This window comes from Telopea speciosissima, chromosome 5, assembly GCF_018873765.1.
Source record: "Telopea speciosissima isolate NSW1024214 ecotype Mountain lineage chromosome 5, Tspe_v1, whole genome shotgun sequence".
NCBI lineage: Eukaryota > Viridiplantae > Streptophyta > Magnoliopsida > Proteales > Proteaceae > Telopea > Telopea speciosissima.
In genome coordinates this window covers 60,914,101-60,934,404 of record NC_057920.1, presented here as the reverse complement: position 1 = coordinate 60,934,404, position 20,304 = coordinate 60,914,101, and the positions used below count along the sequence as shown (strand labels likewise).

Sequence of the window (20,304 nt, the reverse complement as noted above, 5' to 3'; positions counted from 1 at the left end):
GAAAAAAATAGGAACCAGGAACTGAACACGACTCTCAAACCTGGTTATGCTCTGATACCAAGTTGGGATTTAGGTTAGGGAAGCAAGAGAGAAACGAAGGAGATGTTGGAGAAGGAAGAAGAGTGTATTTCGGTGGAATAAGTTGTGTGTGAGAGAGAGCTCTCCACACCTATATTACTTCATTAATAGACTTTAAGAATATTACATACACCTCCCTAGGGAGGTAAAAGATAAGAAAGGTAAAAAATAGAAAATACACAATAGGGCAACTAGATATAAGACTAGTTCCCAAACTACCCTTATCACATGAGTTCTAACAACTCTAACATTTATTTGATAAATCACACAGCTAAATCCTCCGAAAAATCAGCGCCACTACCAACAAAAATCAATCTAAGAATACTGAAAATGCATCAATAACATCAATCATTCCATACAAGGACATCAAAACTGTGTATAAGATGCAAGAAAACATACAAATATCTCTCAAACAAATGTACATAAACCTTTGTTTCAGATAGGTCATGGATGTGTCTCTTACTCGTCTTCAATTGGATGGTCAATGGATTCTGTGGAAAGGTTTTTCATTGCCTGGAGAATGAAAAGGAACCCTGATTACCAATAGCAACTAGTTGACATTTATATTGATAAAAGTAACATATGGACATAAAAGAAACATTGTAATTCAGAATAACCCAGCTGCAAAGAGTATAACCACAAGTAAGCCCAATACATCTTGGAGGCACACTACTAAAACTAGAGGCCACCGGATGATCAAGGTCCAAGAATAAAAGGGCAACAATGTAATTCCAAATCATGAATAGTAGGAAACAAATGAGTACTCACAGAAGTACGCCCCCAAACAGTTCGACGTTTGGCACAAGGTACAGGTTCATTCTGTATATTTGTAGATTTTGAACTGGATGAAGACCGATCATAACCAGTTTCCTTTTGCACTGGAGTTGTTGAGGTAGGGATATCTCCCACTGTTGAGGCAGGGACTTCTCCCATAGATTCACAAGACTCAGTAGCATACACTGCCAAACTGATATTTTCTTCACTCTTCAAATTGTTATTGCTTTGTAGACCAGCATCCTGAGGCACTGAAGTCTGAGGTTCACTTGGTGACTCATGATTGGCAGCAGAATCTTCACTGACTGCAGAAGACTCATAACCGGAGTCAGACCCTTCAGAAACCTGCACCTTCAAAGGAGGATCATAAATTTGATGTGAGATAAAACCAATGTAAAAGAAGGAAACACCATATAGATGTATGGAACACAAGTAAAAAACAGAGATGCAGTGTCCTGAGTTGTAAGTTGTAACCCACACCAAATAAGAATCATATGATACGAAGATTTGTTGAAAAGATACCAAGGGACAATTAAAGCTGGCCTTAGCATAAATTGACGATATTCACTGGACATTGAGACCTATTTTAGTGATAATTTAGTGCTTCAACTTCAAAAATACACTGGAAGTAAAGGGCTAGAGCCTCCTTAGCCTCAATTGTAATAATTTTGTGCAAGCAAATTATATTATCCCTTGACAACGATAATGACTACCAGCTGTCTCCGAACCCAAGTGGACATGACAGTTTTCAATCATCCTAGTACAAAACCTACTAGATGCAATGGGGTAAAAGATAGCACAATGGAACGCATGCTGGGCATGTTGCAATGAGCACTAGATTTGAGCCATGTGGAGGACTAAGCACTGAATTTGGACCACTGGATAGTTAGGGTACCCTCTGAATTTTAACATGTCAAATATGGTGGTTCAACTTAACCCCATGGTTGATCATGCATTTGGACTTTTCACTTGTATTTTTAGCCACAAGACCAGCAATGCTGTATGGAGGTGAGAGCAGGTGACAAAGAAACAAAAAATAAATACAGAACAGAGAAAATAAGAAATAAACAAATTAGACATAATGTAGGTGTGTCCCTGATAGGTGACAAGTTGAGGGACAAATGGATAATCATTTGAGCTGGTTAGCGCATGGACAAGGAAAGCAAATGACATGGGAGGAATCAGGAAAGTGGTGACAAAAGACATGGATGTCTTAGGTTTAACAATAAATATGGTTTAAACAGGGTGCATGTAGCCAAACCCAGATAGTTGGGAAAAGGCTATGCTGAGATCAATTGAGTTAAACTGCTCTGTCCCATCTTGGAGTTCTCAACCATTTTTTCGAAGCTTTATTCTGTCACAGGGAAAATTCAGTTCGGCCTGCAGGTTGACAGATGGCTAGAGGATGATGGGACCCATAAATGCAAAAAATCAGGGTACCAACTGCCACGCAAACTTCCACATGGAATTTATAAACTCTGCAGCACTAGGCCCAGCAGAACAGCAGTTGTCCTACCAACTTCCCAATTTAATACGCACCATTTGCTGAAAGTTCTAATTTAGAAAAGTAAGTTTATACTTTTAAGAGTTTGGACACCATCCTGATAGAGAGCACTATCATGTTCCACACTTCAAATGGTAGTTATTATCATTCACAGTGACATAGAGGTTTAGAAGCGAGTGATTAAGCAAATTTTATCATTTCTAAAAATGCCAGCAATTTCTAATATTCTCTTTATGGTTATTACATTTCCGTATTAAATCTGATATTTTCAACAGTTAAAAACTTTTGAATTCTCAAAACAGATTAATATTACCACTGAAATTGCCATTTTTAACCTTGACCTTGCTCCAGAGCTAGGGGTTTGGGACCCTGATTTGAAGAATCGATCTTTTTTCCTTAAGATATTGCAGACGTATACTTCAACTCAACTTAAAAATCATGATGATTTTATTTTAATTATCTTTATCCAAATGAAGACTCAAAATCCTTCTTCAACTATCAAAATAATACTCAAATTTCCTGAATGATGTTGCAAAAAAAAAAAAAAAAAGAGTGATGGAAAAATGGGCAAGGTCAAAATGATGCACAGGGATAACCTAGCCACATGGTCATATCTGAACTGAAAACTAAGAATTACAGTTGGCTCATAAATGAACAGGAATAAAGCATCTTATAGTGAGTGTGCATGAGTGTAGATTTGGTTGTTAAGGTACAGGAACGAGCCTCATAATCATTTAGATTGTTGCCTTCATTTCCACTGCTTTCACTGCAAGTTCCACTTGATACATGTTCAGAATCCTCTTCTGTATCTGCATCAAGATCAAGCTGTGAATAATTGCACTCATCATCATCACTGGCCTCCTCATCCTCACTGCCACTCCCTTCTGAATCAGAGTACAATTCAGGAGAGTAGGAACCATCCTGGAGCTGGTGATCCTGCAACACTTCCATAAGTTCACAAAGCTCACACATACAAAAAATATGGTAAGACAGTAAGATGATAACTAAGAAAGACAAATGAAACAAAATATTAAATAGTATTTGTTTGCTTATCATAACTTTAGTCTATCTATGACACTATTTTAATTTTTGGTCTCGATTTCAGTCATTGACAAAACCAAAACATTTTAATGACTGCAAACAAACTCTCGTACTTTTTACATGGCTTTTCTCAATACGGGTCAAAATCAGCAAAGTATTTAATTTTGGAATTCGGATCCTGTCAAAACATAAATAATAGTTATTTCTGACTATATTTGTAGCCTTGATCACATGCTATTAAGCAGCACTAAGTTTTGACATTCAGCCATTGCAAGGATGGTCTTTAAATATGCCATTTTGCTTTTAGAAGAACAAACCCCCAGGCTGGACCATTTATGGCTAAAGATGTTATATTGCATGATTCTGGACCAAGTTATATTTTTCCCTTCACATAATAAAACAAATTCAGTTGAGAGAGACAGAGAGGGTTGGGGGAAGTAATTAAGTGGACAGAGCTTATTTGTCTATAAATTCTGATAAAGAGGGAAAATTAATGTTCCCAAGGTTTAGACATTAGTTTTATAATTAGATCAGTTCATTCTTTCATTATTTTGGATTCTATGACCATGCATACATCATTCATTCATTTCGAATTGATGCCAAGTAAATGATTAAATTGATCATTAGTGTGTTGTCCAGGCCTTTCCCCTTTCTTTAGCATGTTGTTTTTGTTGGGGCTCTTGCCCTCCTTTCTGCTAGTCCTTTCCTTGTATGGTAGGGCTTTGTAATTGGCTCATGCCTATTTGTATCCTCTCCCCCCCCCCCCCCCCACCCTTTTTCTTTCCTTTGCTAATGAATTTTTTATTTATCCAAAAAAACAAAATTGATCATTTTACCTTTGGTCATAATAGGTTTTTTAAATCTTGATTTGGCTCCCCATTAAACACCCTTTCTTTGTTTCTTTTCGAAAATTTTGGTTTTTATTTTTTATTTATGTTTTTTCCTTTACTTCACCAGAGAAAAGAGAAGAAGCAGAAGCAAATGCAAAGCAGCCCCAATGACAGGTGCTGCTTACTGCTGCTGCTTCTTTTTCTTTTTTCTTTCCCCAATACAAGGGAAATTTTAGGGTTTTTAAAACGCACCAAAACAAATAGAAAAATGATCAATTTGATAATCTACTTGGCTCATCAAATGGAAATCAGTGACTGACATGCATATAGGAGGAGTCAAGAATCTTATGTGGCATGTCATTGCAAAGAAAATAGAGACTCTGGAATTTTAAAAAAGTGGAGGAATAACCAACCTACTTATAAAAGAAGTTCGTATACCAGACCCCCCCCCCCGCCCCAAAAAAAAGAAGAGATAATTATTTAAGCGTTTTTTCTTTCTTACCACCAAAGTTGTTACATCAAGCAGCAGATATTGCCTCATACAGGAATCATAAAAGAAAAGAAGGTTCCATTTTACAGTAACTTACATAGAAACTATCAGTGAAACTTACCCTAAATATGTTGTTGTACTCCTCTAGTAGAGTTATTATAATGGCTTGAGCATGGTTAGCTGCAGCAGCAGCTTGCAGAAGTTGAACTGAACCATCCCCACCCATTTTAAAATCATTGCCAAGCTCACAGTCTCCAGCCAGAAGAGGACGAAGAAGTAAGGGTGCCATGCAAGATGCTACAGCTGGCAAGCTCATCCTGTTCTCAGCTTTGTGAGAAGCCACAGCTTGCATCATCTTAAGTATTCTGCACCAAAAAAAGAAATTTATAACAACTTCCGAACCACTGCAAGAATGATTGAGGAAGAAAAAGCGATGAGTAATTTTCTTAGGGAGGCACAGCAGATGAAGTAGCATGTGCCCATAAAGATTATGAAGGTGGCCTAAACTCCTTATGGGGTAAGTGAATTCCCTCTCAGCCTTTCTCTCAGTCATGGAACTAAATCTCAGTTGAAAGTTGCGATATCTTGGTTTTGCAAGAAACTGAGACGAGATGTCATGCGACTTTAAAAAATCCCACGTTACTCGACCAGTTTCGACCACATTTCACAAGTTTCGACCTGAACACCTATATAAGTGTCACTTATCCCCATCGAAACTTGAGGAAACCTGGTTAGAAACCAGGACTTGCACTTATTTATGCCAAATATCATTTATGTTGGAGTTATGTTCCGGTCAAACTTTCCAATAAATCAAAGATTTCTTAAATCTGATTTATATTGAAGGAGTTATGTTCCGGTCAAACTTGATTTGGTGAGCGTGAATGCTGTTTAAAATCGCTCTGAATGAAAATATTTTTTTAGACATCAAAACAAATGAATATTTTACCGCACTTTAGGTTTTTAGCAATGTTTTACCATATTAAAATTTATGAAATTTTTAGATTTGAGAAAAACAACAAGCATTAGAAAGTTGAAAATTGCACCTACCACCGAAAATCCAATTTTTGTTCTTGAACCGGGGGGGTTGACTTTTTATCCTTTTGGAATCTAATTTTTATAACTATTTTTATTGTATTCAAATAGGGGGGTATTTTTATCATAAATATCTTAAGTAAATGTTAAATGATATTTGGCATAAATAAGTGCATGTCCTGGTTTTGAGCCAATGTCCAAGAACAATATACACTATCAAACTTGGGTCAAAACCACAAGTACCATTTTGAGTGGCTTTTTTATTTAAAATAGTTCTTGCATTGTGTTTAAAATGTCAAAATAAGCTGTCTAATAAAAATCAGATTAAAAAAAACAATTTCTGGGCCTCATAACCACTTCATCGAGTTGGCTGGGAAAAAATCCCTGGTTTCGACCATATCTCGATTTCTGGCTGGTCAAAACCGAGTTCTTGAACCTTGTTCTCAGTGTGGTTGAGATTTGGCTGCTGTGCTGATTGAAATGGGTTGCACATCGAACCCCCTTTCTTTCTTTCTTTTTTTTTGTATCGGGGATGGAGCTGTAGCTGGTTTCACTAAGGCTCTGTTTGCTTAGAAGTGAGGTGAAATAAAAGTTTCATAGGTACAATAAAATAAAATGAGAGAATGGGAGTGAGTGCGAATAGCCAAAAGTGAAGTAGAATCAATAAGTTTTACATCAACAATGATTTTCCATCCATTTAGAGACAATGAAAATTTTGTGGGTCTAGATGCAATTTTTTCTTGTTGAGTATTTTTTTTTTTTTTTTGGGATGAATAAAAATTATATTACAAAGAAGAGGGGAAGAATATACAAGCCTGAAGGCAAAGAAAAATGAGCGAAAGAACAAAGAAAACAAACAACAAGCCTAGCCAAGAAGGGGGGGGGTGGACAACTGTCAAATGGAAAGGGACAAACCCCAAGACACAATAATGAGACTGTTCCTTAGGGAATCCCATACAGGTAAATGAGGGAGCATGGCAAGCTTGGAGCTAACGTAAAAAAGATGTCATTCCAAATCTTATCAAAAGAGTGGGAGTTGGAAGTCCATCTCCTAAGATTACGCTTCATCGAGATGTGGGAGATGGAAGCACAAAATGCGAGCTTGCCAGCGGAGTCACAAATGGAGTTCCCATCAAATGTCATGTCAACCCAGATCCACTCTCTCTGAAGGGGAAGGATTTTTCTTCTGCCAGGCCAACATCTACTAAGGACACCCCTCCAGATAGAGGCAGCAAAGGGCCAAGGAAAGAACAGATGGTCCCAGTTCTCATGCCCATTCCAACAAGTCAACAGGTAGGGGAGACCTGGATGTGGCGGTGGATGAGGAAAGCCTGCGTGGGGAGACAATTGGAGAGGGCTAGCTAAGCAGTAAAGCTTTGGTGGGGGATGTGAATTGTAGCCTTTGAACCAACAATCTTATGCCAGGGGGAGGGTGGCCTTTGTGTCTCACCAGATCCCAAGCTGAATGTGAGCAGAACGTACCTAAAGCTGAGGGGAGCCAAAAAACCACATCACCTCTACCACTGTTAAGAGTGGTTTAAGGAGACCAAAAGAGGTCTCGGGATTAGCGTCTGGTGCTAATCCCGAGAATCCCAAGTAGTCTCTTCTTTTTTGGTTTTTTCCTTATTTGCCCCCAACCCTCCTTTATATGTTCCCTCTTTATGGTGAGATGTTAATGAGATTCTAAGGCTGCGCTGCAGTACTCTTCTTCCTTCCTCTCTTCTCTTCTTTATTATTGCAGGTAACATGGTATCAGAGCTGCTTTCCTGGCCTGCATAAGTCCTTTTCCCTTCTTCTCTTTGTTTCTCTTCTTTTTCTTTTCACTTTTATCTTCTGCGATTGCTGGTTAGCCTTACCAGAGGTTCTCGAACCTAAGGAAGGGGGTGATTTTTCACCCCTGCGTTTCTTTTATTGGTGTTTGTTGGTGGTTGCTGGATGAACATGAAGTAAATCTGCTCTCCCAAATTAAAAGCAGATTTGTTGGTTGTTTGTGATGGTGTTTATGATCGTTTGATGTTGAGATTATGCTGATCTGATTTTTCTGGGTTAAAGGGAGTCTCAATCCCTTGTTTGTGGAAGAAAAGTGATTCGGTTGAGGTGATATTTTCTCTTTTCGGTTGCTGGTCTGAAATTTCTGTTTGGGAGGATACTTCTTCTCGGTGGTGGTGCCAACCAGTTTGTGTATTGGCCTTTCTCTTATCTGAATTCTTTGATTTGTGGTCTTGCTTGAACACTATTATGGGTGATGAACAAAAGAGTGCAGTTGTCATAGAGGTTGTGTCCTCTTCTGCCAATTGAATTACAGAAAAGAAGCTTGAAGGTATAACAAATTATCAGCAATGGAGGAAGATTGTGAACCTGGTTCTGATTGGTCGTGATCAACTAGCTCATTTAACAGGGACCTAGCCTGAGAATGACACTTGGGCTACCATTGATGCTCGAATTCTTGGCCAGATGTTGAATTCAATGGAGAACAACATAGTTGACCTCGTTACCCACATCGATACAGTGAAAGAATTGTGGGATTATTTGGGGGTGTTATATTCTGGCCAAAATAACTTGTCACGGATTTTTGAACTTTCTCAAGAGTTCTATCGCACTGAGAGGAAGGGACATTCTGTCACTCAATACTTTGCTGACTACAAGAGAATGTATGAAGAATTGAACTCCCTTCTTCCTATCTCGGCTGATGTGAAACAGATGCAAAGTCAAAGGGAGCAATTGGCTGTCATGGGTTTCTTGGGAGGTCTTGGACAGGAGTTTGAGTCAGTTCGGTCTCAAATCCTTGGAGATGCAACTGTTGCCACGCTAACTGATACATTTGCTAGGGTACTTCGGGTATCCCGGGATGGCTCTAAGGAGCCTACACTTGCTGTTGAGAATTCTGCCCTGTTATCACAATCAGGGACTGGGAATTTTGCACGAGGAGATGGTGGCAATCATGGTGGAGGTCGTGATCGTGGTGGTGGCACCAGTGGCCATGGTGGTTACCGTGGCACAGGGAAAACCCAAAACCATCAAGGTTTTGGTTAGTCTAGTACTTCTTCTGATGGCTCAAGGTTTGTTCGAACTTGTCATCATTACGGTCAGCCTGGACACATTCAGAGATTTTGTTGGAAGCTCCATGGAAAACCTCCCCAAGAACAATTTGCTAATTCAGCTACTAGCAGTGAGTCAGCCCCACAGACTCAACCATCTAAAAATAAGGTAGTTGTCATGACAGAGGAGGAATTTACCTGCTACAACCAGTTCCATATGTCTCAGCCTACTTCTTCCACTGCTACTTTAGTCAAGATAGGTAATGCCACTGCATGTCTCTCTGCTACTTCTCGTCCTTGGATTATTGATTCAGGGCTTCCAATCATATGTCTGGGATGTCAGGTATATTTTCTTCTCTGTCTCCATCCTCTTCTAGTGTTACTTTGGCTGATGGGTCCTTAGTTAGAGTTAAAGGGACTGGTACTGTTCAACCCAGTTCTTTATCTCTGTCTTCTGTTCTCTACCTTCCTAATTTTCCATTTAATCTTATGACTGTTAGTAAATTAGCTAAAACCTTCAACTGTTCAGTGACTTTTTTCCTGATTCATGTCTCTTCCAGGATCTTGCTACGAGGAAGACGACTGGTAGAGGACGGGAGTCAGAGGGGCTGTATTTATTGGATGGTTCTCCACATGTGGCTTTTACCAGTGTTGCTTCCCCTCACCAGATTCATTGCCGGCTTGGTCATCCTTCTTTGGAGAGTCTTAAAAAATTAGTTCCTACTTTTAGTTCTTTATCTAGTCTAGAGTGTGAGTCTTGTCAGTTTGGGAAGCTCCATCGTGTGAGTTACCCACCTAGAGTCAATAAGCGTTCAACATTTCCTTTCTCGTTAGTACACTCTGATGTTTGGGGTCCATGTCCTGTTACTTCTAAGCTTGGTTTCAGATATTTTGTTACATTTGTTGATGACCATTCCAGGGTCACATGGTTATATTTAATGAAAAACAGATCTGAATTATTTTCTATCTTTTGTGCATTTGTCTCTGAAATCCAAACTCAATTTGGTGTGTGAAAATTTTGCGAAGTGATAATGCCAAAGAATATTTTTCTTCCTCTTTTTCTTCTTTTATAGTTCAGCATGGTATTATCCATCAGCCTTCCTATTCTGACACACCACAACAAAATGGTGTGACGAAAAGGAAGAATTGTCATTTAATGGAGGTTACTTGTTCCTTGCTATAAGAGATGAAAGTTCCTAAAGTGTTTTGGGCTGATGTAGTGATGATAGCTTGCTATCTTATTAATCGTATGCCATCATCTGTTTTGAAGGGGGTATTCCACATACATTCCCAATGAGTTATTATTTTCTTTGCCTCCACGAATTTTTGGATGTGTGTGCTTCATTCGTGATCATCGGCTTGGGTTGTCCAAATTGGATCTTAAGGCCATTAAATGTTTCTTTCTTGGTTATTCTCGTACCCAGAAGGGGTATCGTTGTTATTCTCCTATGTTGCGTAAATATTTCATCACTGCTGATGTCTCTTTTTTTGAGTCTGCTCCATACCATACTGAACCATTGATGCATCTAGCTTAGATGATACTTTTCCTGTGTGTATTATTCAGTCCTCTTTGCCACAGGGTCCTGCTCCAGCTTCTCGGAATCATCCTCCCACTACTCGTGTGTATGTCCGTCAACCCCCAATGACTGCTGCCCCTAAACTGCAAGTGGCTGCTGGCGCCCCTGAACCACCTGTAGCTGCTGCCCCTCCTATTCTCACGGGCTCTACCATCTCTTCTTCCGCTGCAGATCCTACTGTAAATACAACTCCCCTTCTTCCTATTATTTCTGATCTTGACCTACCTATTGCCCAGTGTAAAGGTACTCGGAGTTGTACTCAGCATTCTATTTCTAAATTTGTTTCTTATTCTGGCTTGTCTACTGGTTTTCGTTCCTTTTTGTCTACTGTTGAGACTCATCCACCTTCCTAAGTCTTTATCTGAGGCATTATCTAGTGTTGGCTGGAGGACAGCTCTAGATGAAGAATTATCGGCGGTGAGAGAGAATAACACGTGGGAACTTGTTCCTCTGCCCCATGGTAAGACTGCTATTGGTTGTCGTTGGGTTTATGCTGTTAAAGTTAACCCTGATGGGTCTCTTACTCGATTGAAAGCAAGACTTGTGGCCAAGGGTTACGCCTAGGTGTATGGTGTTGACTACTTGGATACCTTCTCAGCAATTGCCAAGCTTGCTTCTCTATGCAGTTTGATATCCTTGGCTGCCTCTCATCATTGGCCTTTGTTTAAGCTAGATGTTAAAAATGCGTTTCTGCATGAAACTTTGTAAGAGGAGGTGTATATGAAGCAACCTCCTGGGTTTGTTGCTCAAAGGGAGTCTTCTGGTATGGTGTGTCGCTTGAAGAAATCATTGTATGGACTCAAACAGTCTCCTCGTGCTTGGTTTGGATGCTTCACGGAAGTGGTTCTTGAGTTTGGTCTATCTAGATGTGGGAGTGATCACTCCTTCCACAAACAGTCAAGTGCAGGAAGGATTCTTCAGATAGTGTATGTAGATGATATTATTATTACTGGAGATGACTCATCTGGAATAGGGGAGTTGAAGTTACATCTCCAGCAGAAATTTCAGACCAAGGATTTAGGGAAGTTAAAGTATTTCTTGGGCATTGAAGTTGCTCAATCTCAGAAGGGCATTTTTCTTTCACAGCGGAAGTATGTGTTGGACTTACTCACTGAGACAGTATGCTTGGGCCCAGGCCAATTGACTCTCTTATGGATCATAATGTGAAACTCATTGATGAAGAGGGAGACATACTTGATGATTCAGAAAGACATAGAAGGTTGGTGGGTAAGTTAAATTACTTAGCAGTTACCCGACCTGATATTGCTTTTCCAGTCAGTGTGGTGAGCCAGTTTCTTTCTTCTCCTTGGACTTCTCATTGGGTTGTTGTCCGGATTCGATGGTATCTCAAGAAAACTCTAGGTAGAGGAATAGTATATCAGGATCATGGTCATACTAAAATTGAAGGTTTTTCAGATGCAGATTGGGCAGGGTCTCCAGTTGACAGGAGATCCACTACAGGATATTGTACGCTTTGGAGGAAATCTTGTGTCTTGGAAGAGCAAGAAGTAGACTGTCGTGGCCAGGTCTAGCGCTGAGTCAGAGTATAGGGTGATGGCACATTTGACATGTGAGCTGATGTGGATACAATAGTTATTGTCTGAGTTGGGATTTGATCCTCCGATTCCTATGCAGCTGTGGTGTGATAATCAAGCAGCTGTCCATATTGCTTCCAATCCCGTCTTTCATGAGAGGACTGTTAGTAGAGACTGTTTTAAGTTTCAGATATGTTCAGGGGTAGTTTAGGTGTTTTCAGTTTTTTTATTTCCTATTGTGTCTCTTGTGTATCTTAATTATCTATATATATGAAATGATGGGGGCTCCAATACTAGGTGGAAACCTCCCAAGTGTTAACCGATTTCCATTGTTCTCTTCTTCTTCTTCTTCTTCTTCTCCTCTATTACATGGTATCAGAGCAAGATCTCTAGGGACTGTTACACCTTCCTAGTGCCTTGTCTCTTCCTTCTTCAAGGATTTCAATCAGTTGTGATTGATCCATCTCAGTTTCTGTTTTGAGAATCCTTTCGGTTTGTGTTTGAGAGGGTAGCAGCATCCTATGCTGCATTTCTGGGCTGTTTAGAGACCAGTTCTCGAATGGAGATTGGGAACTAGGGCTCTTTTGTTGGTAATTTTTAGTTTATGGCATGGAGAAGACATTCAAGGCCTTAGAAAGCACTTTGGATCATGTTGTTTGATCGATTTTTGGAGGAAAAGCAGAGATCGACTTTTCTGTCAGGGTTTTGCAACTTGAGATCGACTTTTTGCATTGGAGCTGATTCCAGCCTGCTTTTTGGAGATCGATCTCCCCTTTCCTTGTTTTGAGACTGTTTCTTGGTGTGTTGAAGGTTGGAGATCAATCTCTCTTTGAAGTTTGAAAGTTGGGGCACCCTTTTCAGGGTTTTGAGATCAATTTTTCAGGTTTTTTGGGTGGCTGAAATCGATTTTGTTTGAGACTTGAGTTTGAGGATTGTGGCTGGTGATTCTTGTGGTTCATTGGAGTGGAGATCACCATCTCTTTGAAGCGTTCAAGGTTTGGAGCTGAGATTGGCTTTCTCAGGTTTTGTTACTATCTTTGTGTTGTTGTTATCTTATTGTTCACCTTGTGTTTGTTGAAATGGGTGAATCATCGAAGGCTGCTGTTGGTGAAGTTGTTTCTTCCTCATCTAGCCGGATTACTGAAACAAAGCTAGAGGTGATCAACAACTTCCAACAATGGAAGAAGATTGTTAGGCTGGTACTGATTGGTAGGGATCAGCAGGATCATCTAACCAAAACCAAGCCTAAGGACGATACTACATGGGACACAGTTGATGCACGTATTTTGGGACAGCTTTTGAACTCCATGGACTGCCAGATTGTTGATCTTGTCACTCACATTGACACAGTGAAGGACTTGTGGGAATATTTGGATGTTCTATATTCTGGACAGAACAACATAGCTCGTATTTACGAGTTATCTCAAGATTTCTATCGGTCTGATTGAAAGGGCCGTCCCATAGTCTAGTTCTTTGCTGAGTACAAGAGGATGTATGAGGAGTTGAACTCTCTGCTTCCTATTACTTCTGATGTGCAGCAGATGCAAAACCAGCGAGAGCAGCTTGCAGTTATGGGATTTTTAGGTGCTATTGGGAAGGAATATGAGTCTGTGCGTTCCTAGATACTTGGTGGTGACAAGGTAGCCACACTCTCTGAGGCTTTCTCACGTGTTCTCCGAGTGTCACGAGAAAGCACTCATGATTCTATGCACATTGACAGTTCAGCCTTAGCTTCTTTCCCACCTAACCGTGGTCTCTCCACTAGACTAGGGGTTGGTGATGGTTATGGGCGTGGAGGTGGTTCTGGGAAAGCTCATATGCCTCCTTTGCTTGGGAAAGCACCCATTTCAGGATCCAAATCTTCTGGTATGGTGAGGACATGTCACCACTGTGGACATACAAGGCATATCCAACGCTTTTGTTGTAAACTTCATGGCAAACCACCACAACAACAGTTTGCCAATTCTGCTACCGCTACTGAGACTACACCTCCCTCATCCTCTTCTGAGGGTAGGACTACTGTGACATTGTCTGATGAGGATTATGCTCGTTTTACCCAGTTCCAGATCTCTCAGTCCTCCCAGCCTTCCACTGCTACTTTCGGACAGACAGGTAATGCAACTGCATGTCTTTCGACTGCTTCCCGCCCCTGGATCATTGATTCAGGGGTCTCTGATCACATGATTGGGGTCTCAGGTGTATTTTCTTCCTTTTGTGTATCCTCTTCTAGTGTTAGTTTAGCTAACAGTTCTTTAGCTAAAGTAACTGGTACAGGCACTGCTCAGGCCACTCCTTCTTTATCCTTATCGTCTGTTCTTTATTTACCTGAGTTTCCTTTTAACCTTCTATCTGTTACTAAGTTTACTAAAACTTATAACTGTTCTGTAACCTTTTTCTCTGATTCATGCATCTTTCAGGATCTTATGACGAAGAGGACGATTGGTAGAGGTCGTGAGTCAGGGGGGCTATACCTACTTGAAGACACTTTATCAGTGGCATGTGCGAGCCTAGCATCTCCTCACCAAGTCCATTGTTGTTTGGGCCATCCATCATTGCAGAGCCTATGCATTTTGGATCCTCATTTTCAGTCTCTTTCTAGTTTACTTTGTGAGTCCTGTCAGTTTGGGAAGCTTCATCGTGTGAGCTATCTCCCTAGAGTCAATCAAAGGTCTACTCAGTCTTTTGCTTTAGTTCATTCAGATGTATGGGGCATTTGTCTGGTTGCCTCCAAGTTGGGATTTCGTTATTTTGTTACTTTTGTTGATGACTATTCCAGAGTTACTTGGCTTTATTTAATGAAGAATCGTTTTGAATTGTTCTCTATCTTTTGTGCCTATGAATGAAATTAAGACTCAATTTAGTACTCCTTTACGTATTCTTCGTAGTGATAATACTAAGGAATACTTTTTTGCCCCTTTTTCTACTTTTATGACTCAACATGGCATTATCCATCAGTCTTCTTGTGCCGACACCCCACAACAGAATGGTGCAGCTGAGAGAAAGAATAGACATTTATTGGAGGTCACTCGGTCTCTTTTGTTTGAAATGAAGGTTGCCAAATCTTTTTGGGCTGATGCTATCTTGACTGCGTGTTATCTCATTAACAGCATGCCTTCCTCTGTTTTACATGGTGGGATACCTCATTCCTTTTTGTTTCCTTCTACTCCTTTATTTGCCATACCCCCTCGTGTCTTTGGCAGTGTTTGTTTCATTTGTAATCATCGCCCAGGAATCTCTAAGTTGGATCCAAGAGCTCTTAAATGCATCTTTGTTGGATATTCTCGAACTCAAAAGGGCTATCATTGTTATTCCTTTGAGTTCCAGAAATATTTTGTCACTGCTGATGTTTCTTTCTTTGAGTCTACTCCTTATACAGATTCTCCGGTGGTTTCTTCTGACTTGGATGATGATCTTTCTATGTATATTGCTCCGTCTTTTGTTCCACAAGTATCTCCACCACCATTGCCGCCAGCTCCACAGGTGCCACAGCCTATTTTTTCCATCGGTATAATTGGAAGACTTGGGCCCCCGCTGCTCCCCCTTCACCATCCTCTTCTTCATCGGTGGATCCTTCCCCAGGTACTTCTTCTTCTCCTGATATTGCTTCCCCTGATCCTTCTTCTCCTGCTGTTTTCTCTGACCTTGATATACCTATTGCTCAACGCAAAGGTGTTTGGAGTTTTACTCAACATCCTTTGTCTAACCTTGTGTCTTACTCTGGTTTATCCTCTACTTTTCATACTTGCTTGACCACTATTGAGCAACATCCTGTCCTTAAATCTGTTGCAGAGGCATTATCTAGTCCTGGCAGGCGGGCTGCTATGACTGAGGAATTGTTGGCCTTAGAGGTCAATCAAACATGGGATCTGGTTCCCCTACCCTCGGGTAAATCTGCTATTGGTTGTCGGTGGGTCTTTGTGGTGAAGGTGAATCCTGATGGTTCTTTGGCTTGTTTGAAGGCTCGCCTTGTGGCCAAGAGTTATGCCCAAGTATATGGAGTTGATTACTTGGACACCTTTTCTCCTGTGGCCAAGCTTACTTCTGTTTATATCTTGATCTCTCTTGCAGCTACTCATCATTGGTCCTTATTTCAGTTGAATGTTAAGAATGTTTTATTGCATGGGGATCTCCATGAGGAGGTTTATATGGAGCAACCTCCTGGGTTTGTTGCTCAAGGGGAGTGTGGTATGGTGTGCAAGCTTAAGAAATCTTTGTATGGACTTAAATAGTTACCTCGAGCTTGGTTTGGTAGGTTCACTGAATTCGTTTTGGCGTTTGGACTGACACGTTGTAGTAGTGATCATTCTGTATTTTTCTGGCATTCTGATGCAGGGAGAATATTTCTTATTGTATATGTGGATGATATTGTCATTACAGGAGATGACTCTTTAGGGATTGAGAAGCTGAAGGTGCACTTGCAGCAGAAGTTCTAGACTAAAGATTTGGGAAGATTGAAATATTTCTTGAGTGTGGAAGTGGCTCAATCAAGGAAAGGGGTTACACTTTCACAACGAAAGTATGCCATTGATCTTCTTTCAGAGACAGGGTTGTTAGGGTCTAAACCTCTAGATACTCCTATGGATCCTAATTTGAAGCTTACAGCTGATGTTGGTGATGTTCTTAGTGATCCTGAGAAGTATCGAAGAATTGTTGGAAAACTAAATTATTTGACTGTTACTCGACCTGACATTGCCTTCCATGTCAGTGTTGTAAGTCAGTTCTTGTCTGCTCCTCGGACATCTCATTGGGATGCTGTTATTCGTATCTTGAGGTACCCCAAGAAGGCTCCTGGACGTGGTGTACTTTACTCTGATCATGGACATGGAAGGATTGAGGGCTTTTCAGATGTTGATTGGGCTGGATCTCTTATTGACAGAAGGTCAACTACAGGTTATTGCACATTTGTTGGAAGGAATCTCGTTTCATGGAAAAGTAAGAAATAAACTGTTGTGGCTTGATCCAGTGCAGAGTCAAAGTATCGAGCCATGGCACATGTTACATGTGGGTTGATGTGGGTGAAACAGTTATTGACTGAGCTTGGATTTACAGACAACTCACCTATACAACTATGGTGTGATAATCAAGTTGCTGTTCATATTGCTTTGAACCCTGTGTTTTATGAGAGAACGAAACACATCGAAGTAGACCGTCATTTTGTTCGTGAGAAGCTGCAACAAGGGCTCATTTCTCCTACTTATGTTCGTACAGGAGAGCAACTTGCAGATGTGTTCACAAAGTCCTTGGGGAGAACTAGAGTGGATTACATTTGTAACAAGCTAGGCATGATTAATATCTATGCTCTAGCTTGAGGGGGAGTGTTAGTAGAGACTGTTTTAAGTTTCAGATATGTTTAGGGGTAGTTTAGGTTTTTTTTATTTTTTTATTTCCTATTGTGTCTCTTGTGTATCTTAAGTATCTATATATATGAAATGATGTGGGAGATCCAATACTAAGTGGAAACCTCCCAAGTATTAACCGATTTCCAGTGTTCTCTTCTTCTTCTTCTTCTTCTCCTCTATTACAAGGACGAAGCATATTGAGATAGACTGCCATTTTGTTCGTGAACAATTAGCTGATGTGTTTACCAAATCTTTGGGTTGTGGGCGGATTGATTACATTTGTAACAAGCTGGGCATGATAAACATATATGCTCCAGCTTGAGGGGGAGTGTTAATAGTGGTTTAAGGAGACCAAAAGAGGTCTCGGGATTAGCGCTAGGCGCTAATCCCGAGAATCCCAAGTAGTCTTTTCTTTTTTGGTTTTTTCCTTATTTGCCCCCAACCCTCCTTTATATGTTCTCTCTTTATTTTGGTGAGATATTAATGAGATTCTAAGGCTGCGCTGCGGTACTCTTCTTCTTCTTCACTTCTCTTCTTCATTATTACAGGTTACAATCACAATGACCAAGATAAATAGGGGGATGGAGGGGGGACCAAGCACCATGAGAGTGTTAGAGTTTATGTAATAAGGGTAGTTTGGGCATTAGTCTAGTATCTTATTTCCTTATGTTGCATTTCCTTGTTTTATCTTTTACCTCCCTAGGGAGATGGTTGTAATTTTACTATTTCATATTAGTGAATCAAATAGGGGAGAGGAATTGTTTTTTCCTCAACTCACAATTCTCTATACTTCTCTTCTTCTCTTCTTCTTCCTCTTCTTTCTTTCCAGCTTTCATTCCTTGTCCCTTGGATTAAATCATCCTACATCTGATTTACAACTTGGTATCAGAGCAGGTTTGAGAGTCGACCAAGCTCGCTGTGTCTCTACACCTCTTTTTGGAACCCGAGAAAGGTAAAGGGTTTCGATAGAGGCTGCACTATGTAAAGATATTATACATTGAAGCTTCATTGGAGTTTATTCACCAAAACAAAGTATAATGGAGGAGATTTGAGAGCTGTTTATGTGTTTGGAACCCTAGAAGCCAAAGACAGAATTTCCTCCAGCTTTTTCCTTCTCAGGCTCGATTCTCCCTCCTTCAGTCACTATTAGGGCTGGAACTAGGGCTGTTAGAATTGCCCAGGAGTGTGCTTTCCAGTCCCTAGAGACTCGTTTGCTGAAAGTGTGTGCTTTGGGAGCACAACTCTTTTTTCCTTCTGCTGGGCAGGTATCGACAGGTTCTTTTTTTCCTCTGTTTTGTTTGAACTGCTATGTAAAGGCCTGAATGGATACTATTTGTTGATGATCTGTGTTATGTGGAATCTATTGGGTGTTATAGATTGAGACTATATTGCTCGAAATGTGTTAAACTTGATTTTGTTTTCTTCAAGGGACTGCAGTTTATATCTTGAGTGGTTATTAGCTACTGTGAGTAGCAGATTTACATAGTATTATGGCCATGGATGCTATGAGCTGTTGTTTTTGGACATTGAAGTATTTAGCTTGCTGGTTTCCTTCTTGTGGTTGGGTTGAGGTGTCTCCCCACTTGTGCAAGGCTCTAACTTGTGTTTCCAGAAATGCATTTGACCTTTCTTTTCAAGAAAGAGTGATTTGTCTACTTGCTGCAATTTTTTTTTGGGTCAAGTATACTCCCCATTTGACTTTGGGTATTACTTCCATCTTGTAAAAGTGTTCTTAAAAGTGACTCGACAGAGGTTGTTTTGAGAAGTCTTCCTTGATAAGTATTGTCTCTGCTTGGGTAGAGTGTGTACTCCCCATTGGATTTGGGTATCATTTCCTTTTCTTTGTGTATTCCTACATTATGTCAGCTCTTGGAGGAAGAGGCCAGGGTCCACCCCAAGCAAATGACAGAGATAGGTTCCACTGTGACCATTGTGGGAAGCCTGGACACAAGAGAGAGAGATGTTGGATACTTTATGGCTATCCCTCTAGTATGCATGGCCACAAGAGAGGGGGAGTCAAAGCATACTGCGTTATGACTGAGGTTGCACCTATGGGATCTCCATATGGACTACAGACAGATACCACATCCCTCACTGAGGATGATACTGCAGCATTTCGCAGGGTTTTGTCATATCTGGATAGTCCTATTTCTACACCTGTTGTGCTAGATTCTCCAGCTTTCACTTTACAGGCCTCTACATCTGGTCCTTCCACTAGTTCTACGTGGATCATTGACTCTGGCGCAACTGACCATATAACCGGCATATCTCAGGGTCATGACTCCTACTCCATCTGTTCTGGTAAGGACAAGGTTAAAGTTGCTGATGGTTTTCTTTCCTCTATTTCTGGTAAAAGTAGTGTTCGTGTCACTTCCTCTATCTCCCTTGACTTTGTTCTTCATGTTCCTCAATTTCATACTAACCTCTTATCTGTGAGCCACCTAACCAAATCCTTGAATTTTTCTGTCACTTTTTTTCCATCTCATTATGTTTTTCAAGATTTGGTGACAAAGAAGGTAATTGGCAGAGGACATGAGGAAAAGGGACTTCACCTTCTTGATCAAGGGACTGTACCTACTGCTCAGTCCAACGCATGTGGGTGTAATGACAGTAGTATTGTTGACTCTGTGATGTTGTGGCATCGACGTTTATGTAGCGACCATAAACTTTGGGCCTGACCCAAAAGCATTTTGGGTTGCTGGGTAGACCCGTTTAAGGGTCCAAGTGTTTAAAAAAAAAGAGAGAAAAAGGAAAGAAAAAAAGAAAAGAACGGAAAGGAGAAGATTTCAAGGAATGGGGAAAGAAAGTGAGGTTTTGATTGATTCTTTTTCCCTGTTTTGACTATGATTTGGGGTATTTGAATCAGAGGAAATCAGGCTTTTGGAAATCATTCCATCTTGGCCAGAAAATTTCAAGAATAAGAGAGGGCTAAAGAGATTGGAAAAGGATCGGAGAAAGGCTAAGAAGAACCCTGCTGAGGAGAAGAAGAAAGAGGACGTTGGCTTTGCTTGAGGTAGGCTCCTTATCTTTTCTTTTGTTATTGTCTGAAAAAAAAACTCAGATTTG

At 40.5% G+C, this 20,304-nt stretch overlaps 1 protein-coding gene across 1 annotated transcript in view; it reads right to left on the bottom strand.

The window, feature by feature from the left end:
- The window catches only part of LOC122662347 (rho GTPase-activating protein 7-like), a 115,050-nt gene that overhangs the window by 20,837 nt on the left and 73,909 nt on the right, over window positions 1-20,304 (bottom strand). The window contains exons 14-17 of the mRNA XM_043857960.1: window positions 4,839-5,082; window positions 3,080-3,292; window positions 847-1,197; window positions 542-591 (exon numbers count right to left, since the gene is read on the bottom strand). Coding sequence (XP_043713895.1) covers window positions 542-591; window positions 847-1,197; window positions 3,080-3,292; window positions 4,839-5,082 — 858 coding nt within the window. The remainder of the gene's footprint in view (window positions 1-541; window positions 592-846; window positions 1,198-3,079; window positions 3,293-4,838; window positions 5,083-20,304) is intronic.